Source organism: Syngnathus floridae, chromosome 19 (assembly GCF_059516105.1).
Source record: "Syngnathus floridae isolate MCC-2025c chromosome 19, RoL_Sflo_1.0, whole genome shotgun sequence".
Classification (NCBI taxonomy): Eukaryota; Metazoa; Chordata; class Actinopteri; order Syngnathiformes; family Syngnathidae; genus Syngnathus; species Syngnathus floridae.
Genome location: NC_142431.1, coordinates 6,101,968 through 6,127,230, shown reverse-complemented (window position 1 = coordinate 6,127,230; position 25,263 = coordinate 6,101,968). Strand labels below are relative to the sequence as shown.

The 25,263-nt window shown below is 44.6% G+C and overlaps 1 protein-coding gene across 8 annotated transcripts in view; it reads left to right on the top strand.

Moving 5' to 3' along the window:
• The window catches only part of plcb1l (phospholipase C beta 1-like), a 72,721-nt gene extending 49,469 nt beyond the window's left edge, over positions 1–23,252 (top strand). For 7 of the 8 annotated variants that reach the window (XM_088362393.1, XM_088362388.1, XM_088362390.1 and 4 more), the window contains 29 exons: positions 6,728–6,868; positions 7,129–7,208; positions 8,156–8,209; positions 8,599–8,674; positions 9,557–9,657; positions 10,010–10,176; positions 11,882–12,028; positions 12,340–12,497; positions 12,572–12,654; positions 12,770–12,854; positions 14,281–14,461; positions 14,824–14,910; positions 15,096–15,166; positions 15,262–15,358; positions 15,429–15,513; positions 15,626–15,750; positions 15,818–15,972; positions 16,038–16,302; positions 16,379–16,483; positions 16,567–16,682; positions 17,069–17,195; positions 17,277–17,330; positions 17,393–17,612; positions 17,697–17,865; positions 17,933–18,009; positions 18,078–18,167; positions 18,256–18,313; positions 18,729–18,815; positions 21,541–23,252. In XM_088362393.1, the coding sequence (XP_088218519.1) occupies positions 6,776–6,868; positions 7,129–7,208; positions 8,156–8,209; positions 8,599–8,674; positions 9,557–9,657; positions 10,010–10,176; positions 11,882–12,028; positions 12,340–12,497; positions 12,572–12,654; positions 12,770–12,854; positions 14,281–14,461; positions 14,824–14,910; positions 15,096–15,166; positions 15,262–15,358; positions 15,429–15,513; positions 15,626–15,750; positions 15,818–15,972; positions 16,038–16,302; positions 16,379–16,483; positions 16,567–16,682; positions 17,069–17,195; positions 17,277–17,330; positions 17,393–17,612; positions 17,697–17,865; positions 17,933–18,009; positions 18,078–18,167; positions 18,256–18,313; positions 18,729–18,815; positions 21,541–21,765 (3,438 nt within the window). In that variant the 5' untranslated portion in view covers positions 6,728–6,775 and the 3' untranslated portion in view covers positions 21,766–23,252. Of the gene's footprint in view, positions 1–6,727; positions 6,869–7,128; positions 7,209–8,155; positions 8,210–8,598; positions 8,675–9,556; positions 9,658–10,009; positions 10,177–11,881; positions 12,029–12,339; positions 12,498–12,571; positions 12,655–12,769; positions 12,855–14,280; positions 14,462–14,823; positions 14,911–15,095; positions 15,167–15,261; positions 15,359–15,428; positions 15,514–15,625; positions 15,751–15,817; positions 15,973–16,037; positions 16,303–16,378; positions 16,484–16,566; positions 16,683–17,068; positions 17,196–17,276; positions 17,331–17,392; positions 17,613–17,696; positions 17,866–17,932; positions 18,010–18,077; positions 18,168–18,255; positions 18,314–18,728; positions 18,816–21,540 lie in introns of those variants that run through there. The other variant, XR_015854449.1, reaches the window with a different exon arrangement.
• Positions 23,253–25,263: the final 2,011 nt, after the last annotated feature.

The following is a 25,263-nucleotide window of genomic DNA, read 5'->3' as shown; positions in this document are numbered from 1 at the left end:
CGAACAAAAAACATTCTGCTTGACCTACCAAGCACTGCAACGTTAAATTTTATGCTTTATAAGTTGTCATACACTGTTGCGCAATCAAATCCAGTACATTTAAAACAAAACACGACTTTATTATGCTGTAAAAAAAAGTAGCTATCGATTTCTGGCCCAAAAAGTGGTCACACAAGGTTGTTCTTTTCTTAACAGCCCGTGTTTGGAAGCTGCCCCTCAGTGTCCAAATAAATACAAAGAAAAAGCCAAAACGCACCCAGAGCTACTTAAAAGGCGTCATTTTCAAATCCCGCATTGAGGTGTGTGCTGAGCGATAAGCACCTAATTAAGATGTTGTTGTTGGAGCAACACTGATTAGGCAGGTTAAGACGCTTCGTGTGAAAACAAGAGAGTATTAACATTATTTATCACCCCCAGTGCACCTCCTTCTTGCAAAATATGTAACGCGGCGACGGCGGGTGAGTTGACAGGCGAGCGCGGGTTGCGGCTTTCATCTGTTCACAGTAGCCAAAAGAAAAAAAAAACATTTAATATTTATCATCTTGAATATTTTGTTTTTCAGAAAGTACATCGTCGTTTGCAGCTGCCTCGCTGTGTGTGTTTGTGTGTGTGTCTGTGTATAGGAATGCACATGTGCGGAAAGATGATATCACGATTGCGTAATGTAACCGTCGTTAAACGGGGGCAACGGTCACGAGCGCAAGGACGCCGGGATTAGCGCCAAACCATTAACACGTCATGCCGGGTTAGTGACGTCTTTAAATTACTTTTATGAGTTGATACATTTAGAATCGTAGCCTCATCTTAAAATTCCGCCCAAAAGCCTCACGTTGTCCTCACTGGCTTCGGCAACCTTTCGCTCCACGGCAGTAACGGGCCAATGAGCAGAAACGGCGGCGAAAAGGTTAGCGTGATTGATCGTCTCGGCTTTGGTTTTCTCTTTCGGCTCAAATGAATTCCCCTCTCTGTGCCATTAACGCCCGGCCAGAAATCGAAGGCGACGCTCACTGGATTTGATGCTCGCCGCTTTGCCAAACAACATGAAACGGAGAGCGCCGTGATGGACACAGATAACTATCTCAGTGAAGAAAAAAAAAAAGGTCAAGGGGAACACAATGGTGCACCTGTTCCACCCCCTCAATCGGAATGTCTCCAACACACGGTTACTTTGTCTTTCAACTTCCGGACTGTCTCAGCTTGTATTGCAACGGAAGAGAAGGAAGGATATTGCTTTTCCAAACGTTATAACTTGCTAGCTACCTTAAAACTTCGCCTTGGCCGTGTGCGAACCACCGGGTTTGTTACCACGGAAACCGCCGGTAGCCGGCGCATGGTGGCTTTCCGCCTCCTCTCTCTTCTTTTCCGTTTCGCCGTCTGCTGTAATTGGAGATGATGAGATAATTAAATGGGTTCGCGTTGCGATGAAGCCACCCGAGTTATTATCGCTTTTTTATTCTTTTTTGGACGCTCCAGGGAACACACGAGCTACGTGGATTGATTCTGTTTCATCAACATCCAAACTTCCTGCCTGAATAATGATGGCACGTCTGGAGCCGGGCTGGGATAGAAAGCACATCAAAACGTATTTTCCGGCACTTATTTCCTGGATAATTTAGTTTGCTATTTCGCTGGCAGCAAAAGCTGCCTTTGAGTGACTTGTGGCATTGATTGAAAGGTGTGAGTCATTTTAACGACAGCGGCGCTAAAGGTGCCATGCTAATGATCGTCACTCACGAGGTGATGCTCGCTCCCAGTTACATAATCACCTCGCCGGCAGCCAACTTGCTTCGTGTTTCTTCTCACAATCGGCTGTGCTTTAATTGGGGCCGATCGATATCTCCCTTTAGTTTACCGCCATCTTGTTATCGTCCATCATTTTTGCAACGGATAAGCGTTTGCGGTGGATGGATGAAAGGATGGCTCAACTCTTGAGATGTTTTTTTTTTTTTTAATTACTGCCATGGTCACAAGGTTACCCATGAATCAAAGAGGTGAAGCAGAGGCACAATTTCTCTTTCTTTCCTCAAAACCTCTTGGAAAGGAGTCAATAATGCTGGCAGATATTTTGTCCTTTCTTTCATTTAGGCTTTTTAAAGTGCTTTTCAAACGCTCTCAAGCCAATTCTTTGGTACAGCCAAGGGGTCCTATAAAAGGGCTGCGTAATAACGTCTTCCTTTACTTCCTTATTTCAAAGAGGTTTTCGTTTAAATTAATTTCAAACTGTTTTTATGCCGCTCAGCAATTGTTGGTCAGTCCGTTTACCGCAAACTATTGCAAGGTTTGTTTTAATTCCTTCTGTTTGGCGACCCGGCCACGGGGGCAGATGGCTCGAGGATGTCCAAACCAGCGGGGCTGTCAGCTACTGATGGCTAATTGCTAACAAGCGCCCGCAGGCATCAATCAGACAGACAGGCTAATTCTAACGCTAATGCTAACGGGCAGATTCAAAGGCCCGATTAAATTTGAATTTGATTTTGCCCTGTTGCTTGCTAAAAAGTGAATCTAGAGGCAGGAATATTGCATCTCACACAAACTGATTGCCTTCCAATTAGGGATGCGGCAATGATGACGGCAATAAAAGGCTGCTGCCACTGAATGGCCCTCATATGGCATAATTAGTTTACGACTTTTTTTTTTTTTTTTTTTACGGCTGCGTTGTCCTATAAAGGGTAACGATAAACGTGGCGATAAAATGTGAAATTTGCGAAAGTTTGTTTAAAGTATGCCATTATGACACTTTGCAGCACGCATTAGCGCTTAGAATTGTTTTCGCCACACATTTATGAAAAACATTCAGCTTGGGCTGTAATTACCATACAGAAGGCCTGACTTGCTTTTATCTTTGGCCTGTGGCAATTGGTCTTGGCCCCAGGATAGCCAGGCCGGGGACCCTCGAGGGGATGGTCCACAAAGGGGTCTTGGAGTAAATAATTCACTGTGACTGTGACTCACTGGTGGTGCAACATGGCGGAAGCATATGTCCACCCGCCCCCCCTTCTTGAACTCTTCCCATTGCTGCCAAAACATAATTCTGTGTCCCAGTATTCCATCTTATGTATTCAGGACACTAAGCAGATCCCCCTGGTGACATTTTTTATAATTTGTACCAGAAGTGGCTTGTGGGGCACATTCCTCCGCAGTGGCGGCTGTATAGCATCACGAGAGGCCAACGTGTTGCGTTATGTAACCGAGTCAAGCGGGAAGGATGTGCTTTAAATTGGACACTTCCTGTATGTCATTGGAAGCTTCACGTGTGGATATTTTGTAGCATTTTCTGCATTTTTATTTGTGGCCGGAATGTTAATTTCCGAGATGTTTGAGTACTGCCGCCAGCGTTCTGTCAGCGTCGTAGCGCCTTGAGTTAATGAGTGTGCGGCAAGACTGCAGGGTAATTACTGTAGTTATGTACCTGCCACTTTCTAGTGCCTGCTAGCTGTTTTAAGTGCCTACCATCACCCGTTTGACAGACAGCTCGGGCCAAATGGGCTTCGAAAATTGAAGCGGATGACTCAGAGCGAGTGGGTGAGCGTGGGCGCAACGGAATACCAAGAACCCGGCAACAAAGAGGAAATGCTTTTTAAGCATGGCTGAAGTGTTGTGACCTATCAGCATTTTTTTTTTTGATGTCTGAGAATTTATATATTTCGAAGTCACCTCATTTTCCAAGCAATTCACATGCTTCGTGGTGTGTAGCGCCAATAATTACAATGCAGACTTACAAGATAGGAACAAACAAGAAACCTCCTCCTTGTTTGAGGTAGCACAAAGAATACAATCATAATTGTTCCCAATCCTCTCCAAGCATCTGCCGCTTGATTAAATTCTGCAGCTTTCGGATTTGGCGGTGTCATGCGTCGTTACGCAACCGCTTCGCTCAAGCTTGAATGATGAAGTTGCGCCTATTTGGGTTTGTGTGATTCGGTAATGAGAAGTGTGTGTGCGCGTGTGTGTGTCTCTGTCTTGAGTCTGATGGAGTTGACGTGCAGGAAGTGTGCTCGGCAGGTAGCGCGCTTTCACCTCGGCAAACGCGGCCCTCTTGCTCCCTTTCCGCCTTTCTGACTTTGCCTGGCGGCGATGCACACTCAGTGGGACTGACGGGTTTTTTTTTTTTTTTGGGACCGTCCGGCCTCTGTCGCTTAGTCCAACACTTTATTTGCAGCATAACTATTTTGGAACATGTTTCGTCCCCATTGTTTGTTCATGTAAAGTGCTGTATACTAAAGTGGAATTATTTGTGGAAAAGGACCTTGTAATGGGCCTCATGGTGCTGCATTATTGCAGTTCCTTACATAAGGTTATAAAAAGAAAAAACATTTCCCATATGTGAGTAAAATGTTCCAATTTCCTCCCCTGATTCTGCAGCTTTATTCTCTTTAAAGTCTCGCCGCCATCATTGACCACAGAATGCAAAACGTTCAGTCGCATGCTGCGCAGCCAAGATAATTAAAAAAAAAACACAGCTTGATTTTTTTATCTGAAACGCTTTATTGAAAACAATGACAGGGCGAGTCAGTGAAAAGCTTCTCTGTGACAGATAAAAAGATGATTTACAAATTCCATAAAAACAAGCCCATCCAAGAATTTTGAGCTAGCATAATTTGTTGACCTTTCAGTTCCTATAGGTGACCCAATACTTTTGTTCCATTCAAGACCAATACATCACATCCTGCCACCCTGAAGGCATCCTTGCGCCTTGGCAGCTGCCGCGTGAGAAACGACTGTAATAAATTGGCGCGAGGCTGTGATTGGATTATTCATGAGCAAAAGATGAGGAATACATCGCTTGTATAACTGTTCTTTTGAGAAATACATTTTTTACATTTTCACGCTGCTCAACTCCACAGTGCGTCACGAGATGATCAACATTTAGTCCGAAATGTAAAAATCGGCGGCTGTCAGCATCGGTGGCTATCAAGGCTGAGATGACAGTGTCAGCCACGTAGCATCCGTGACCTCTGACCTGCCCTTACAGGTGGCGGTAACAGTGAGTTATGAAAGCCTTCAGTATGTTGTGGTGTTGCCGTGCACTCATGGCTAATGGTAGACCGCAATATAAAAATGCCCAACATGTCCATCATCCTTCCTTTCCTTTTTCCAGAGATTTGTACGTGTTGTCTGCGAGCTCACTGGAGACGGTGTAGTGAAAGGTTTCCATGCAATTAAATAGGCTGTTTGATCAGCGGAGAAGCTTTAAAGCTCAACTACACGCCCACAACAGACACGAGAGAGAGGGAAAAAAAAAAAACTTTAGCGCTCCCGCAGCGAGGATGCGAATGTGAAGGTTTTTAAGTTGTCTTGGCGGGGCCGGATTAGCGTTAGCGCTGTCTGCGCACAAACGTTTGCGGCTAGCTAAACTGTGAAATTAGCTTTTGTTTCAAAGGAAGCACTTCCTTTTTTTTTTTCTTTTATATCTACATCCTGCAGGTATTTGTTGTAATTATGACTTTACTATGGTTTAGAAACAGACACATTCAGAATTCCTTCCGGACCGTTTGGTGTATCACGGTGCACAAAGCCCCGCTTTTATTTCAGATTAATGACCCGTTCGGTCCCCCTCACCCCGCCCATCATCACAATACCCCGGCGCAAATGACATCCCCCCTCCCACCTTCCGTTCTTGGTCCGTGACTTTCCTCATATTGCCACTTTCCTTTTGGTCGTTCTCTGCTATGAGCTAGCCGGTCGCAAGGGAACGCTAATGGCTTCTTCTTGGCGGTGTTGCATTTTAGCAAATTGAATGTGGTCCCCCCCCCTCTTTTTTTTATGGTTTGGTTGATGGTTAGAGAGCCTGATGGATCCCTGGCCGTAATCACCCAGCTTCTTGACGGCCAAAAGAGAAAAGTGGGGTGGAGAGCTTCGGGAACTGGCACCAAAATGGGGTGCCGTTCCATTTCGGCCATCCTGACAGCACACAAAGCTCTTTGTTTGATTTGTTCGGTTATCGCCGCTCGTTTGCTTTCCCCGCTAAGCCTTCACAAGACCTTTTGTTGTTGTTAATTAAGCGACTGTTTTGTATGCTGCTCCGCACAGAGAGCAAGGGAGTCTTACTCCTCCTCTTTTCCGCCTCAGAGGTATTTTGTATTTCTCTAATAGGCCGTGTTCCACACAGATGAGCTGTTTAAATGTATATTTGTTTTACTGCCTCCTCCTCCTCCTCAGACAATTACATTCCCCGATGCGCACGCCGGAGTCAATCGTGACAAGCTGGAACGGCGCCAGAATGTTTTGTATTTTGGGGAGAGGTTTCACAACACATTGAACCTCTCTGGAATTGCTCAGTGCGTCAGATCAAGTGGAGTTCAGTGAAATGTATCGATTGTTCTGATTGATTGCTGTTTTTTTTTTTCATCAGCAACTGAGTAATGGATCTTTACGGAGCTCTTCATTTAGATGGGATCAACAAACAAATGGTTGTGTCGTCAACAGGTGTTGTGTTTTGTGATCTAACCCAGGCGGAGTTCCTCAGGGAAGTGTGTTAGGTCCATTTGTTTTCTTTTTTTTGGGGGGGGCTTTTGTGCTCCTCCAGCAAAGTGAACATTTCACATGCCGTCACCTTTTAAATGGCACTATAATCAAGTGCTTACAGTCTTTCTTTCCAACCCCTTAATGTCTTTAAAGGACAACCTTTTGTATGTGACAGGGTGACATTGCGACGCTGCTCTTTTCAACACCTTTTTGTCATGTTCGTCTGCTTGGTTCTTGAGTGTCTCTCCCGTGTGTGTTGTAGGAGGCAAAACTGCGCGAGCTGCTGGATCTTAGCACGCTGGCGGGCAAGATGGAGAACAGGATGCTGACGGTGGTGAGCGGCACCGATATGGTCAATGTCACCTACCTGAACTTCATGGCCTCCCAGGAGGAGACGGCCAAGGTGAACTGCAGCACTCATTCACAGTAATAGAGAGTAGTAGTAGTACCAAGGCTATTGCTAAACAACATCAGTGTGGTTCTGGCTGGTCTACTTATACAATAAGGTAATCCAAAGCAGGTTACCATGGCAACAACTACTACCATTCTCCTGTCTCGATGTTATGCCGTGAATTCTTTTACACTGTGTAGCACAACATAGCAGCATGTACATAACTTTATTAGTTATTTTGGAGGCTTGTGTGTGGGTTTGGTTTCCCTTAGGAATGGGCGGAGGAGCTTTTCAGTCTGGCTTCTAACCTGCTGGTGCAAAACATGTCCAGGGAGGCCTGTCTGGAAAAAGCGTAGGCCATCTCCACACACACACACGCATATCAAGACACAAACACACACACACTTTCCGAGCCGTAAATCGCCGACCTCGGTTGACTGCTGTTTAGCGGCGTAGTGCGTGGAGTGACCCGGCCATTGACTTTTAAAGCGACATCGTTGCCGTGTCGCCTCTGAGCGCGTTGTTCGATCCCTTTCGACTAGAGTGACCTGAAATATTAATCCGCCATGAACATGCGGCTATTTGTTGTTTATCTGCGATCGGCTCTCAACCGTCTCTGCCGCCCTCCCTCCCTCCTAACGGCTGGCAAATTGACTTATGAGACAATAAAAGCGGCCATCGACCGAGCGCGCGCTGGGTAGACTTCTGTCGGCTCGTGTCCTCCAGTGCGGCGTTGACGTGTAAAAGTGGGCCATGTCAACAATTTTCATATTTTGCTACAGGATGTAGCAATTAGCCATTAGCGCTTTATGTTCCTCTGCTTTTATGGATCTTTTGGCAAAATTATTAATACATATAAAATCCAATAAATAAATAAAATAATATTGGGTTATTATTTTTTTAATTTAAATATTATTTAATATTATAATATTTAAAATAAATTAAAATATCATTTAATATTATAATATTTAAAATAAATGATAAAATATAGAACAAAGTTTACTATTTTCATTGCATGTCGTCTCTTCTACAATTAAACTGCTCTATTATGGACACGTCTCAGTATTAAATACCAAATCTGGAAAAAAAAGCAGCTAAAACAGGAGCATTAATGCAGTGTGAGTGCCAAAAGAAGTGCAGAGTGTAGTGGATATTAATTATTACCCAGGAGCCACTTAAAGGCCCCGGCTCTCGTTGCGTCTATTTATAGCACCGCTTGCACATGCTAAACTGTCGTGTTTATACACGTCCGTCATGTGACACAATGTGTAACACTTTTTTTTTTTTTGCTGCGTGCAGATACACCAGACTGAAGCTCCAATTGAACCCCGAAGGTCGAATCCCCGTCAAGAAGTAAGACGTCGCTTCTGGCTCATTCTCCTTCATCCTCCTCTCATGCAGGGTTTATGATGTCGCTTACACCAAATATACGGCCGCCATTAAAAGTGTGCAGGGAGCCAGGGGTTTATACACTAATTAGTGGAATGAGTCGATTAATTCGAATCTTTAATTAAAAGTTCATTTATTAACGCTACATTGCCGCCTAAAGGTGGGAAGGAAGGAAAAGTCTGTTTTGCTAAACAAGCACAACTTGCCATTGAAAAATGAGCTTAACCTAAATGAGTGGACCAACACTCTCTGAAGTTACCTTGCACAAAAAATAGGACACTTCCGAGTTGCTTTCTGTCCTGATCAGCAGTCGTCATATCCCAGGCTGACATTTTTTGCGTTTGTGTCCGCAGCATCTTCAGAGTCTTCTCGTCCGATCGCAAACGAGTGGAGACGGCGTTAGAAAACTGCAACCTTCCCTCCGGCAGAGTGAGCCACCAAAACATTCCTCACCCCCCCCCCTTCTTTCTTCTCCTCTTCATCCTCTTCCTTGCGTCCGTCAGTCCCATCGTCTGAGTCATCCTTGTCATGACACAAACGCACCCATGGGAGCCGCATTGATGCAGCCTCTTTATTTTTATTCTCCTCGTCATGTGTACGCTGAACCTTCAGCTCGTATCGTCAAAAGCACGAATTTGCTTTCCACGTCATGGATTTGCATTCGATGAGCGTTTAATAAGTGTTTTTTTTTTTTTCATCAGTCCATCGGTGACCTTCATTTTTTTGTTGTTTTTGACGTCATGGGAGTTCAGCGAGTTGCCAATTCTGTCCATGCGTGTCAAAGCATATGTCTTCATTTTCACAAAATGCCAAAGTCCAGGTTTTAATTTTCTAACAATTCTAACATTAATGAATTCACAATGAATGGCCTCTTAATACAAACACCATAAATATACTCTCACACACTCACTTACGCACACACACACACACACACACGCGTGTGTATATGGATATGTAGAGCGAGCAGGAGCTAATTAGCACAAGGAACTGCAGGAACAAACGTGTTGCCTTGTGATAGTCTTCTGGGATTTGCTGCTGTTCCTGCTGGCTCATAATTACAGCTAAATGGTACGCCTGTTAATCCCTAAAACACACACACACAGACACACACACGATGACTCATTGACCTGTGCAGCAGTGTCATGATTGAGAGACACCTTTAAAATAATTAATCGTTGTGGACTAAAGAATAGAGATGCTCTTCCGGATCAAAAGTATTGGGACACATCTCTTGATTGGAACTAATTCCGTTTAGTTTCATTTTGGAACAATTTTCTTATTTGTTTATTTATTTATTTATTTCTGCTGCAGAACGACTCCATCCCCCAAGAAGACTTCACGCCGGAAGTGTACAACCTGTTCCTCAGCAACATCTGCGCCCGGCCCGAGCTGGACCACATCTTCTCTGATGTGTAAGATGTCCAATTCTCTTTCTTTTTTTTTCTTTTTTTTTTTTTTTAATTGGTCAGTTTGCAGGGTAGCTATCTCCTTGGTAACTGAAAAAACGCTAAATCAAGGCATTGGCAGATAGCGTGGGATAAAGGGCAAGTCTATTTGGAGATGCAAAAGGGGGGTGATTCATTGTCTCGCTTCTCTTTTCATGATGATTGCTGGAGGGCTCACACACACACGCATACACACACACATGCACGGCCTTTCAGGCCATGTACTTTACTGACGATTGCATCATTTAAAGTAAAATTTAACACCTTGTTAATTTTGAAGAACGTCCTCTCATGCGCTGGACACTTTTTGTGGTTTCAGGGGTGCAAAGAGTCGCCCGTACCTTAGCGTGGAGCAGATGACGGAGTTCATCAACAATAAGCAGCGAGACCCCCGACTCAACGAGATTCTGTACCCGCCCCTCAAGCCTGAGCAGGTCCAACAGCTGCTGGAAAAATACGAACCCAACGCCACACTTGCGGAGAACGGTTAGTATGGATAGAGCAGCTTTTGGTCAAAAATATTGGGACGCACCTCTTACATTGATGGACACAAATATGGTTTTGTCCTCACTTCAGGGGTGATGTTTTATTTATTTTTGTGTGTAAGAGTGTTGGCAGGAGGCAACAGCGACAATGTTTTGAGATTAGGACCACCAGACGCGGACCCCTGCCTGTCCAAAAAGACTTTGAGCGAGCTAAATCTGCAGTACGATGAAGCGCACGCAAGCCCGCCCCGGTTTTCAGAGTTTAAAAATTGAACATCACAAGTGACAAGCGAGGGAATAATTCATGAATGAGCGGCTAGATGGACGAGCAGCAGTGAATCATAAAGTGCTTTCAAGTCATCCCAGGTGTCCGTCTGCGCGCTGCGCTGGCAGCCGCACGCTGCCGCCTTCAAGGTCAAGGCTTCACAAAATCTGCCCGAGTCGATTTGTCAATGGCGTGCTGCGATGCACTTGGACACATGACTTGGCACACATTTTCCAGGGAGAATTTACGATCATTTTTTTTTTTTAAGGATGTAGTAGCTTATGTTGTCAGTCAGGCTAGCCTGAAAAAGTAGCTCTCCAAAGCACATTCAAACAAGTATGTTAGTAAACTGTCATCACTGGTGTGTGTTTACATGCTTCTTGGAAGCTCGCCCTTCTCCATCCCGCCGATGACATATGAGTATTTATTTCCCCCGGAAGGAAAGTGCCGCCATCTGCTCAGCAGAGAGGTCACCCGCATGCCCCCGCTATCATCGATCTCAAGGACACTCCTGTTTACATTTTTTGTGTTGAATGATTTTATTTCCAAGTGGCCCATGGTTCCATTTTCAAAATCAAACGTGGCTTTCCCGCACATTTGTTTCATCTCCAGCACACAAATTGCTTTCTCTCATACAGGATCAAATGTCGGCTTTTTTTCATATCGCTTCCTCCATAAGTAGTGTTGATTTCATATGCTAATAATCTTCTCTTAGCCGCTCCTTTAAATGACTCCGATGTTAACATTGTTAAAATGGGAACAAAACACCACAAGAGTAATCGTCTTTATCGTCACTGAGAGGAAGCTTTTATGTGTAATAAGGGATCGTTAAAATACAAATAAACATCCTTATTAAGGCTGGAGTCGGTAGTGTCCCATGGATGGTTTGGAAAATTCAACCTTTGTGTTTGTTGGTAGAGAATGATAATGAGAATTATTTTGAGCTTGTAAAATTTCCCTCTTGGGAGTGAGCACCTCCAGATGTCAACCATGTTAACAGGGTTTCCCTGTATTTCATCTCCTGGGACCGCCGAGGTAGTGGTTGGAGGGGTTAGACCCCCTGGTGGCAAGGGGAGCCCCCCCCCATGCCCCCCCACCATCAATCTTCAGGGATGCAGAGAGCTGCGATTTTACAGATGACAGCCCGCCGTTAATTAGAGAAGTGACTCTGCAGAGGGCGGCGCCGCAATAATTAGCATAAAGTGGCCGCGGGGACTTGCCGCGCCCGCCGAGCGCACGCATCGCTTTGCATATTTAGTGTGACGTCGGAATGCGTGTGCGTGCCTAGCAGACTTTTTGTGCTTTTTCTTTTTTTTTGCTCTGAGCACTTGTGCAATATGCTGAAACTAGACAATGTAGCGTGTGTGTGATTTATGCTAATTTGTGTTTTTATGGCGAACAAGTGAGAGAGTTGATTGTTTTTTTCTTTGTTTTTTTTTAGGTCAAATCTCGGTGGAGGGCTTTGCCAGGTACTTGAATGGCGAGGAGAACAGCATTATCCCCCCAGAGAAACTGGACCAGAGCGAAGACATGACCTTTCCCCTCTCACACTATTTCATCAACTCCTCTCATAACACTTACCTCACAGGTACAAACACACACACGCTCACACACTTAGTTATTCATGAAATTTTCTGCTGCGCCTAACTGAAAGAAAATGCTATTTTCTCCGTCCTTCAATGGATGTTAAGACTTCTCATTTTAGTGATTCAATTTCATTGTCGGCTGGACGCTTTTGAAGTGGATCCGACTGTGGTTCCTCTGATGAGAATTCATAGAATTATTTTTAATGCCTGGAAAGATGTGGGAATCAAAAAGCTGTTGAATCTCGTGACATTACATTTGCAGCGTTTGTGGATGAAAACAACCAGACAAAATGTTTGTATTTTGCCGGTGTAGCGGGGCAGCTGGCGGGCAGCTCGTCGGTGGAGATGTACAAGCAGGTTCTTCTTTCCGGCTGCCGCTGCATCGAGCTGGACTGCTGGAAGGGACGGACCACTGAAGAAGAACCCGTCATCACCCACGGCTTCACCATGACAACCGAGGTCTCCTTTAAGGTACCAGCCGCACGGTGGCAGACTTGATAGCTCAAGATCTGTAAAGTGATGCAGATATGTTTGTGTGTGCTTAGGAGGTGATCGAGGCCATCGCAGAGTGTGCCTTTAAGACCTCGCCCTTCCCCGTCATCTTGTCTTTTGAGAATCACGTGGACTCGTAAGTCTATGAAGCTGCTTAGGAACTTTTCTCAAAATCCAAGTTGTTTCTGACGGTGTTCCTTGAAGATCTTTAACAATCGGTTAAAATATATATATATTTTTTTGTTATGCAGACCCAAGCAGCAGGCCAAGATGGCTGAATACTGCCGCTCGATATTTGGCGACGCTCTGCTGACAGAACCTTTGGAAAAGTATCTTGTGAGTCCAACACACATTTAACTGTGGCAATTTGTGGTCTCACGTAACGGCCTGGTAGCAACAGTTTGTGTCGCATTTGGCAAGGCTTGCTGGCGCTCGCCTCGCCCCGTCTGTCACTCTTCAAAATGGCCTCCCGCAGTCGCGATATATTTCTGTGCATGTTTCTGTTGACATGCCTCTGAATTTTTTAGTTTTAGTCCCCCTTCTTCGCCAATGTCACACAAGGCACGGCAGCCGCGAGCGATTGAACGGTCAGACGAAAAAGTGTGGCCGAGGTAATCTCGCCGCTGCTTTTTCTTGGCGGCTCTTTATCAGGCTGGCTTCTGTTGCCATGGCTACCGAGCCCAAGCTTGCGTTATCCCTTTGTAGCCAAACTCTCCCATAACACTCCACTCCAATCCAAACGTGACAAATACGTGTATCAGCGCGGGCCAAAATGTGAACTTAAGACGATAATTTCAGTCTTGTACAACAATGGAGTGAGACTCCCCAGGTTGGCAAAGTTGCATAACTGGTGATTGCGCAACACACAATAGTGGAAAGAAACTGGGATGAGGTTCTCAGGGCTAGCAAAGTTAGCGCGATCATGTTCACAAAGCCTGTTCTTAAACATGCCTTTTTCTTGGCGGCCCTTTATCAAGATCTCCTTTGTTGCCACGGCTACCAGTCCAAAGCTTGCTTTGTCCCTTTTGTCATTCGTATCGCCATCTTCCTCCAAAGACGTCATTTGGCGACTGACACAGGGTCATTGCGGGAGGATTTTTGTTTCCCCATCTAGGCATACAGGGCTCCACGCTTCCGTGTGATCCAGCAGGGACGCCTTGTCTGAAGCGAGCAGAGGCATTATCTCCCTTCAACAGAGGTTCGCTCAGCCCTGCAACTAGGGATAAAGCGAGGGAATGTAGCAAGAGCCGTGAAGTGCTTGCCCAATGTGATGTCACAGAGACCAATTTCCCACCAGTGGCCGTGTAATTGTAGGGAGAAGGTGAAAGCAAAGACGGGCGCTCGTTACCCCTCGCATGCTTAGCCAATGGGATATCTCCTCCCAATTGGCTCGTTATGACGTTCAGCCTCTCCGTGTGTTTGTTTTGTTTAAAGGTATAGTTAAAAGGCGCTTGAGTGTTTGCGATAATGGCAAGCTGTTGTTCGGCTCGCCTTTGACGTCATTCCTTTCATTCCCGGACGATCTGCTACTTGAATTTATCACCTCGTACGACGTAAACACATAAATATCAAAGGTGACAGGAAAAGGCAGTCTCTTGTTTCACATTCACAAGGACACTTGCAAATTTGTCTGACTTCAAGACGGCGATGGATTTTGACCTTATTTGGCTTTTTTTATTGTTGGCGGCGGTGGTGGGGGCAAACTTCAGTCTTCCTTTTGGTTTTATAAAGTTCTATATTTAACCTTCACCATCTCATCTAGTTGGAGTCTGGAGTTCCTCTGCCCAGCCCGATGGAACTGATGGGCAAAATCCTGGTGAAGAACAAGAAGAAGCACCACAAGGCGTCGTCGGACGGCAGCGCCAAGAAGAAGCTATCGGAGCAGGTGTCTAACACCTACAGCGACTCATCCAGCGTCTGCGAGCCGTCTTCGCCGGGAGCCGGTACCGCATACACACACGAGCACACACCGAGGCCGCGGTCAGTGGAGCAATGCCGCTCGTATTGTTTAGCATCCATCACTTTCATGGTCCTCTCCATCACTTGAGTGGATTGCATGCACGGGTGCTGCATGCCCACTCGAGTGTCTTAAACACATAACACACGCTCTTACTCTCTCCAACTTTATTAAAATGCATACCTATATGGCGTGCTAAAGGCGTATTATTACAGGAATAAAGTGCTGCAGTTGTTTGTTGCTTGGCACACTAAGTCGCGTTGTTCCACTTTGCAGCAGACCAACAAAAAGTCTTATTGTGGGTTCTTTCACGGTAATTGAATTTTTGTTTTTTTTCCCCCTGTGTAGGTTCCACAAAGGAGGATGTGACTGAGTCCTCCCAGCCAGCAGAGGGCACCGAGCTCAACCTAAGGCCACAAGGAAGGAAGTCCATCGGTGAGTCCTGGTGTACTATTTCTCGTTCTTGAGTCGCTTTGTTTCTTTCTATTGTGTATAAATAATTGCTGTGCTTGCTGTCATTCTATTTCTGTCTGTAACTGCCTGCTTTTTTTTTTTTAACTCTGTGGATTATTTTTATCGTATTACATTTCATGAACTGATTTGATCTCATCTCATTCAAGGTGAGGTGGAAGCTGAAAGCGAAGATGAAGACGACGACGATGATGATTGCAAAAAGGGATCCATGGATGAGGTGAGTGATGTGCCGATGCTGCCCCCTAGTGTATATTTAGAGATAACGCAACATTGATAACATGGAAGAGGTTTTTAACTGTGGATTATTGTCAGGGCACGGCGGGCAGTGAGGCGTTCGCCACCGAGGAAATGTCCAACCTGGTCATCTACATCCAACCTGTCAAGTTTCACAGCTTTGAGGCTTCCAAAAGTAAGTTCACAAGTTGGCTGATGTTTTTCTTCTGGACGTTGTTCCTCTTTATTTGTTATGTACCCGGCAGAGACCAGTCGCAGCTACCAGATGTCGTCCTTTGTGGAGACAAAAGCTCTGGAGCAGCTCACCAAGTCTCCAGTTGAGTTTGTGGAGTATCCTTAGGTTTTCAAATCAGGGCTTTCACGCAAAGGTCAGGATCAGCGTGAAGAAGGTTTTGAGCATTCAGTAGCATTCAGTCCATTCCTTAGCCTTGCTTGCTTTAAGATACAACAAACTACAGCTGAGCAGGATTTACCCAAAAGGCACCCGGGTGGACTCCTCCAATTACAACCCTCAACTCTTCTGGAACGCCGGCTGCCAGCTGGTGGCGCTCAACTTCCAGACCATCGGTGAGAAGTTTACCACCTGTCGCGTCCGTGAGCCTGATCCTAATCCCGTTTCTGTCCCCGCGTGAAGATCTCTCCATGCAGCTCAACCTGGGCATGTACGAGTACAACGGCAAGTCGGGCTTCCGGCTCAAACCGGAGTTCATGAGACGGCCTGACAAGCACTTTGATCCGTTTACTGAGAGCACCGTGGACGGGATCGTCGCCAACACGCTCTCTGTCAAAGTAAACAAACACAACCACCGCATGGAGGGCGACCTGGAAAGCATTATTTTTCTCGTTCATTCCAGATCATCTCGGGCCAGTTCCTGTCAGACAAGAAAGTGGGCACTTACGTGGAGATGGACATGTTTGGCCTTCCCGTGGACACCAAGCGTAAAGCCTTCAAGACCAAAACGTCGCAGGGCAACGCCATCAACCCCGTGTGGGACGAGGAGCCCATCGTCTTCAAGAAGGTGGTCCTGCCCACGCTGGCCTCACTCAGGATCGCCGTCTTTGAAGAGGGTGGGAAGTTCATAGGACACCGCATCATACCCGTCTCGGCTATACGGCCAGGTCGGTAAAAGTCAAGACGGAAAGTGAGAGTGTCGAGGATTACGGTTTCAAGCCTCAACGTGCGTCCTGGCTGCAGGTTATCATTACATCAACCTGAGGAACGAGAAGAACCAAACTCTGACGCTTCCTGCTCTCTTCGTATACGTGGAAGTCAAAGATTACGTTCCTGACACGTTTGCAGGTGAGAACCAACTCGGACATGTTTTGTCAACTCTGGCCCGGCGGCTTCACTCTCATCATCATCATCGTCATGTTTGTGCTCAGATGTCATCGAGGCGTTGTCCAACCCCATCCGCTACGTCAACCTGATGGAGCAGAGGGCCAATCAGCTGGCTGCTCTCACCCTGGAGGAGGGCGGGGACGATGAAGCCGACAGGGAGGTGAGACACTTTTCATACAACCGGTTCTTTCCAACCTTAGTTGTGTTTCAACAATAGAAAGAAATATTTTCATATTCCAAGCAAGTTAGGTTGGGAACTGAAATTGAATTTATTTCCGCTGGGGGGCGCCATTTCGCTGATATTGACTTGTAATGTGGCCATGGCGACTGTCTCCAAGTGAACTGAGATGAATGCCAGGCCACAGGAGGACACGGAAGTTAACAGATAAGAGCTTGTCGGGCTGGAGATGGATGAAGATGAGCAGACGCTGGCTTACAAGTGTTTTGTTGTCGGAGTGTTCTGGAACACGCTGGAAAGTTTTACTGGTTTACAAAGACGATGACATTTGAGGTGTAAAGGTGACGTTCTCGCATCTCGACGGATAGGCAGAGGCGGGCAGCGATCCCCCCTCAGAATCCAAGACGGACCCCAGGGCTGCCGTGCCGGCGGAAAATGGGCTGAGCCACACCCCAATCGCCCCCCCGCTGGTTGGACATCAGCCTCCATCTGCAGGTCAGTTTTCTTTATTATTGTTGTTTAATAAATTTATTCTCTGTAGTATGTACCCAAGGACACATTTGTTATTCTTTTTAGGTTCTTTGAAACCACCTGTGAAGACTGAAGACATCATCCAAAGTGTCCTCACTGGTAAGAACCTTTTTTTTTTCTTTTTTGTGGCAACGTCCTCGCCATCACATTCTCCATTTCAGAAGTGGAAGCTCTGACGCTGGAAGAACTGAAGCAGCTGAAGGGCTTCGTCCGCGAACAGCGCAAGCAGTACAAGGAGATGAAGGAGCTGGTGCGCAAACACCACCGCAAGACGGCCGAGCTCATCAAGGAGCACACGGCCCGAGTGAGCGAGCTGCAGAGTCAGCAGCAGCGAAGACGCAACGCCCTGCACAAGAGCCACAAACGAGATGGTAAGAAAAGGTAGGTGGCGCTCTTCCAACTTTTAATTTAGGCCCGACCTATATTCAATAGAAAAACATTTCATACAAAAATATATGCGTGCAGCCGCTCAGAACAATCGTTGTCCACGCTGGACCGAGAGCTGTGCGATCTGGACAACGAGTGCGGTCAACGTTTGTCCGAGCTGAAGGAGCAGCAACAGCAGCAGCTCCTCACGCTGCGTCAGGAGCAGTACTACAGCGAGAAGTACCAGAAGAGAGAACACATCAAACAAGTGAGCCCTCACGATCCGCTTTCTGATTCTCAGCACCGCATGACAAATTTCTCTGTTTTCCATCCAGCTGGTGGAGAAGCTGACCGCCCTGGCCGAGGAGTGTCAGAGTGCCCAGCTGAAAAAACTGAGAGACATCTGTGAAAAGTGAGAGCGTCATTCGGCATTCAACGTATTACAAATGAAACATCTCATCCGCAGCTCTTATCCTGCAGGGAGAAGAAGGACCTGAAGAAGAAAATGGACAAAAAGAGACAAGAGAAGATCAGCGAAGCCAAGTCCAAAGACAAAAACGTCACAGAGGAGTGAGTCTTGTAATGTACTACTGTGACCACAAGGTAGCGGTGTTGATGAAGAAAATTATTGATGTGGTGCTGCTATTGCTCCCTGCAGAGAGAAGCTGGAGATAAACAGGTCGTTTGTCAATGAGGTGGTGCAGTACATAAAACGGGTAAGAAAGAGCAGCCTCCGCAATGCCTTCTGTCGCCCTTACAATAAGAGTCACATTTTGAATTTTGAATTTTTTTATGACATATTTTGACTTTATTCAACCAAAAACATAACCCAATATCGAAACTACATTTATTTAATGATCCTCTGCCAGTAGCATGTCATGTAACTACTTTTCTGGTAATTTCGGTTGACCATAGTGAGGAAAATTGTGGCTAATGCTAATGCTAGTTATTTGAAACCATGGCGAGGAAGAAAAATGGCTGGCCTGACCAATAACAGTGAAAATGGAGACTTTAGATGAAAATTGCAATTTTAAAGTCTTCCCTACCTTAATATTAAAAACATCTTTTGAATGTTATTCTTCTGAAGTATATTTTGTTGTATTTATCGATTTGATGTTTTTGTGTGTGTAGCTGGAGGACGCGCAGAGTAAACGGCAAGAGCGACTGCAGGAGAAACACAAGGACATACGGCAGCAGATTTTGGATGAAAGGCCGAAGGTAAAGAAAAAATATATTTCAATTCATGAATTAATGACATTTTAATTCATTTCAAATCTCCATAAATCTCAAACACAAACATAAATTTGACAGACTTGTACAAATGAGCGTATGGATCTTCCCTTGCCTCGAGAACCTTAAACACGTACACACACGGGCGGTCGTCATGGCAACTTGCCCCCTCCCCCCTACACCGCCATCCCTCATGACACTCTGCAATCTGCTAATTCGGAAGTGAATTCTCCATCTGTGGCGAGGTGGGAGGCGAGTCCCAGAAGTGTGTGTGTGCGTGCGCATGTTTGTGTGTGAGCGTTTCCGTGTGCCTGCGTCAAACAGGTTGAAAGGATAGTGGCCACCGTGTTCTCTTAATTTGCATGTCGCTAATCCATTCATAAAATCTGTTTTATCATTTTTAAATATTAGTGATGAATTTATTTTTGCGCCTAAATTTGTTACGGATTATTTTAAATTAAATATAATTTTAAATATTTATTTTGGGATTTCTAGTGCGTTCTCATTTAAAAGCAGCTGTCACATCTTATAAGCTTCCCTTTGGAACGCCTCCTTTTATGGTGGGAATGGGTTTTTCTACATTCCTGCCGTTAGTGTTGCAGAGAAAATGTGGAGAATGGGATCGTGAAGTCAGGGAAGGACACACACACACACACACACATATATAAGTGTCTGCTTCTGTTTCAATAAGCATTCATCTTTTTCGCTCAGCCGCCGCTGTTGACTTTCATCGTTAAGAGCCGGATAACATTGAGAATATGAATGAGGCAAAAATGTGTTTCATCTCTTCTTTATCTGACATACCTTCACACGCACACACACACACACACACACACACACACACACACACACACACACACACACACACACTCACACACACACAGAGCAGGCAGGACAATCCTTCTCCTGCAATGCCGACAGGGTGGTGACCCTCCCGTCTCATCTTCTGTCTGAGTAAGCTTGCGCTTTTCGAGCCTAATTGGGACATGTTTGGAGACGAAAAAGTTTTCTTGTGCAGTTTATATATTTTTTTGGTGCTGTGAATCAAAAAAAAAAAAAAAAAAAGCTTACCAGACATCTTATTAGGTACACCGGGTACAATCTATTCCATTTTCTTTAAAAAAAATCAATCAACCCCCAGCACCAGTTTCACCCAACCGCACAAAATATTTGTGGACACGTCAACATGTCAAAGTCCGTCTAGAGAATCGGCCCCAAATGAGTCTCAATCAAAATCCGGTATCCTAGACAGATGGGTGACGCTAAATTGCCAAGCTTCTCCCTTTCCCTCGATGGCTCCTCGAAAGGAGGACAGCCGCCGAAGAAGGTCACGGCGCTTGTTGTATTTTAGGAAACGGGCGCCCGGGGTGCGTGACGAACACGCGTTTGTTGACCGGAGTTGAAAGACAAACGAGGAAGAGGGGGAGCCGCACTTGGTGGACGTCCAGTGTGAATGTAGATCAGAGTGGACGCGCAAGTTTACTTTCTAACCTTGTTTCATGCATGGAGGCAATTCAAGGAGAAATACATATTGTGCTATGAGAATTTTATTGTATTTTTCGACATTTTAAAAACACTTCCCAAATGTTCTAATGACATCTGTGACAGGCGTGAAAGATGACAGGCAGGCTGCACGTGTACCTACACACACACTCATACACACACTCGGATAGTCCCACCCCCTAAGTAGGTCATGCGCAGTCGAGAGCTCAACGCATTTTTAGCCACCTGCTCGTAACGTGATGAGCTCGATGTCCGCCCTGTGAGAGCCACACGGAGAGCGAGACCCAAGGAAAGATGGGAAGGAAGGGGGAGGGAGGGAGTCATACAAGGTGACCTTGAGATGCTGCACTCGAGAACAAGCAAGGACTCCAAAAATCGGTATTTTTGGGAGGCTTTTATCAGACACAACCTTCACTGCAGAAATGTTCATATGTCTCACACTAAACATGACAAGATGAAAACAAATGTCAATAATGCAGTTTATTCAAATAGCACACAAGTATGAATTTCAATTATGGGGGTATTTTGAGGTCATTTATTGATACACAGACACAGCTTCTTTCCCCAGGCTGTCGCTCTGATAAACTCACACCACTCATAGAGTCTCAGAGACATCACTGGGTAATAATATCCTGTTCTTGTTTTTAGTCACCTGAATGTTGTTATTCACTTAAATGTTGTACAGAGGCTGAAATCAACCAGAGTCAAATTCCTTGTTTAGCATGCACAAACTTGGCCAATAAAGCTGATTCTGATTAGATTCCACTCATAATGAACTTCATTTTGCTACTACTTAGTCTTATAATGTCGAAAATTGGGCAGTGTGTCTCCAAAGTGCAATGTGTTTTGGATCGTGCCTCTTGCCAGAATACTGCGACAGCGTTGCTCTTTTAATTACGCTGCTCCCTGGGGGAGCCGCTCGGGTAGTTAAACAGAGAAATCGGCATTAAAGCAATGATTGGCACGCAATGGAATGAATGCTGTCATGTGTAATCATTCGAGGGGGGGGGGCTTTGAGTGCCTCGGAGAAAAACATGTCTCACCTGCGCACAGCATCACCTGGAAATATGAAGTCTGTTCACATCGGATGCACATTAGGGAATTTTCTGTTTTTGTTCATTTTTTTAACCTTTTTTGCTGCTTGGCAACCATTTTCAAATATGGACAACCAGAATCATTCCACTCACATTTTCCACCTCTCCATCCTTAGCTACAGAGTGACCTTGACCAGGAGTACCAAGACAAGTTCCGCCGGCTGCCCGTGGAGATCCAGGAGTTCGTTCAGGACAGCAGCAAGGCCAAGTCTGGTGACCAAAACCCGGCCGCTTCTTTCTCTTCCTCCACAACGACGGAGCGGCTCAACCACAAAGCGTCGCAGTCGGAGGACGACGCCGAGGAAGCCTCGCTGGAGCGGGTGTATGACACGCCCCTTTAGAGGCGGACTGCAGGTGTGATTGTGAGCCAGATCTGAGGACTCAGTGTGGTGAGTAGCTGTGGTCCAAACCCGTGTGTAAATAGTACCTCTGTTGTATTTGTACGTCACCTGTGTGTTGTCGTCACTGTTTGGGTGCGGCCACAGTTTGGGTCACTAACTTACTTGAATTATTGCACATTTTGATTTTCTATCACGATGACGTCTGGTCAGCTTTTACTCCTTGACGTTTTATTTGTTTTTGCACTGAGCTAACCCGGAATAACTCCATTTTGTTCTCACAGAACGACGCTGCTATTACTTTTCGATTACCACTGATCGATGTTTGTGCACTGGTTGAGTTGCCCGGAGGTGTTGCGTTTCTGCATGTACTCAAACTAAGTCTAGATGTTACGGTAGCTAAGTATTGGTTGATTTGAAAGGTGGGATGACGTACAGTAATTACAACAAATATTCGAGCTTTAGTGCAATTTGTAGATAAATACAAACTCTTATGGGGGGGGCGTCTTGCTCACAGATTTTCACTTACGCCAATATCGTAGTCAAGTTTTTGTTTTTTTCACTGTTCTAATCTACATTTTAATTTATTAAATTCAGGACTGGAAAAGTGAACATCTTATATAAAAAGCAAAATTATCATGGCAATCAATAGTGTAGCATATACAAAAAAAGCAGAAAATGCAATTTTTGTTGGAGCCAAGTAATTGTAGGGATATCAGTTCACCATATGCCACTTGTTGCTAGGCAGACTTCGAGGGGCTCCATCACAACGGCCCCATTGCTGGATAACACCCACCAAAACAACACGTTGCAGAAAAACTGCTTCTAATGTTATATTTTGACACCATTTGAAAGTGGTGAAGGGCAACATAACGTTGATTTTTTTTTTTTTTTTTTTTTAGATAAAAATCCAACTTGAGATCCCCAAATTGTTAATTTTTTTGTCCGTTTTTACTAATTGTTGAGTCTTCTAACCGATGTCGTCTGATAATCTAATTTAAAAAAAAAAAAGCCAGATTCAAATATATAAAATTACGCTCTGCGTGTAAGTAGAAAACAAAAGGACTCTTTGACTAGACAAACGTGTGACGAGTCCGGTGACTTTTTTTTTATTTTTATTTGTTTTCCTTGTTGTTGATGTTGAATGTGTGGAATGCTTCCCGCTGTGATTATGATGATAATGATGATGATGAAGAACTTGTGTGATATTTAATACTTTGATACCACTACTGACAGAGTAACACTTGTGAAAAAGCAGTATGTAATTTTGACCATGAAAAAGAGAAAAAAAAGCCTTTATATTGATTAAGTTACTAATTTTTACATCGTCTTGACTGACTACTTTGATTTCAAGTGCCACTCCTGCATTCTTGCATTTGAACGTGTATGCACTCTGGAATACGGCTAAAATATGACGTGGATCAAATAACAGTATCGTGTAAAGAGAATTTTGTCTGTAATTACAAATAAATGTGGCTGTTATTATTGTACATTACAAGGGTGGATTTGTCCGTTTGTTTGTTTTTTAACCATTTTATTACCATTCATTTATATTTGATTTTTGGTTTGAGCTTCATCATCATCATTTTTTCATATTTTCACCCATCAGACGGTGTGTGTGTGTATTTCTCTTTTCCCCCTCTCTCTCTTTCCATCTCTGTTTTAAAAGACATGCTCATTTAAATACATTTTTAAAATAATCACCCTACAAAATATTGTATACTTTTAATATTGTTTTTATCAATTATTTTACATTTTATTTCATTTTAATTTGACATTAAAAATTATTTTTTTAATTCAAATTTAATGTAATAGCTTACAAAAAAATATCTTACAGTAATTTATTTATTTAATTTACAAAAAGGCACCTATCATGCACATAGTCGTAATAGTCACCATGATGATTTGTACAAAGGTTACATAGGTACGCTTTTCACAGTGTCTACATTATGCGTACTGCACTACTGAGGTGGGAGGGGGGGGTCTCCGTGTGTGCGTGGAGTGAAGGGGAAACCCATAACGACCCACTTCCTCTCATCTCCTTGGCAACAACAATTTTCAAAGAAGTCCCAAGAGGAACGTGAATGGCGGCCAAGCAAGCGCTGGACGCCTTGATGGATTGTTCGCTGCTTTCGGCTCAGTGAGCGGCCATAGGATTACCTCCTGGAATGGACTTTTTCTTTGGATTTTTCTTTGTGATGATAAATATGAAGAGTGGGATTTTCACGGAAAATTTAGCTGTTTTTAGCCAACGTGAAGAAACTCACCTGCAGGGTGAGTATTACATTTTTTGCTACTTTAGTAGGAGTTGAGAAGTAGGAACTGGAGGTTGAAGTTTTGTATGTTTGGCATGGTAACCAATGAGACAAGACCCCCCCCCCCCCACCTCCTTGCCAGGTCGCCCCTAACGACCGGCGTGACCAGTTTCAGCAAGATTCAGCACGTTACGTAAACGCAGTGGGCGGATGAGGATGGCAAGGAGGTGTCCTTGGAGTGGACGCTAATGAGGCCCTCCAACACGCCGCTGCTTCTAAGGTAGGAGAAAACATTCACACGCAATCCATTACATATGCATGATGCATTGCATACTCGACATACATGCGCTTTGTTTTCCACACGCACTGAGCATTGTTATATTTGTGCTTGCTGCATTTTCTATTGTGGCCCATTAAATGGTGCCTGATTTTGTGGTCTGTTAGTATATTGAAAAGTATGTTGATGTTTTTCGTGATGCTTTGCTATTTTGCTTCATAACAACTAAACTTTGTGTAGCCCTGAAAAACTTTGGCAGCCAATAATTTGGAGGCACATAAGTCAATGTCAAAAAGAACATCAATATGACAAGCGAGTGTCTTTCCAGGCGTGACGTGTCTTTAAACCTGTTACGTGACTGCTGTGTTATTTGCTCAGCCTAACAACCTGCAGACATTGTCCTGACTCGTGTTTGCTATGCCAATAGTCTGCGATGTTTTATTTAAAGGTGGATTTTTGCCTAGCCGCTTGTGCGCAACCTTAACGTGGCCTAGCTTTCATTGCATTTAGCAACATTTTCCAAGATGATAAAGAATAGATAGTATATTAGATTGTCTGTGTACATGTGTTGCTGCACTATTTGTGTTCTGATGTCTTGGTAGCAGCCATGCGTGTTCATTTGTGTAGTTTGGGGTATCGTAAGATGGCCTACCTGCAGATGGAGTGACTCATTGTTGTTGTCCACGTGTAAAACGTCAGTACCGAGAAAGGTTACGATCGTTAGGTATTGATTTTTTCTTTTTTTCCGCCGCAATTCCTTACAAATTTGTTGTTTCAAGACAGGACGCACGTCTTGTTTTCAAGCTCGCGGATTCCTCGAAACTTTGCTTCGCGTGTACGTGCCTTTTGGCCTGCATTCTCCTGCTTTTTCAAGCAGCTATGGTTTTTAATACTCCAAACTAGAACTGTTGACAAGTCATCATTCATGCTGGATGTAGCATAGCAGCCCCAGAACATAAACAAGCTTTC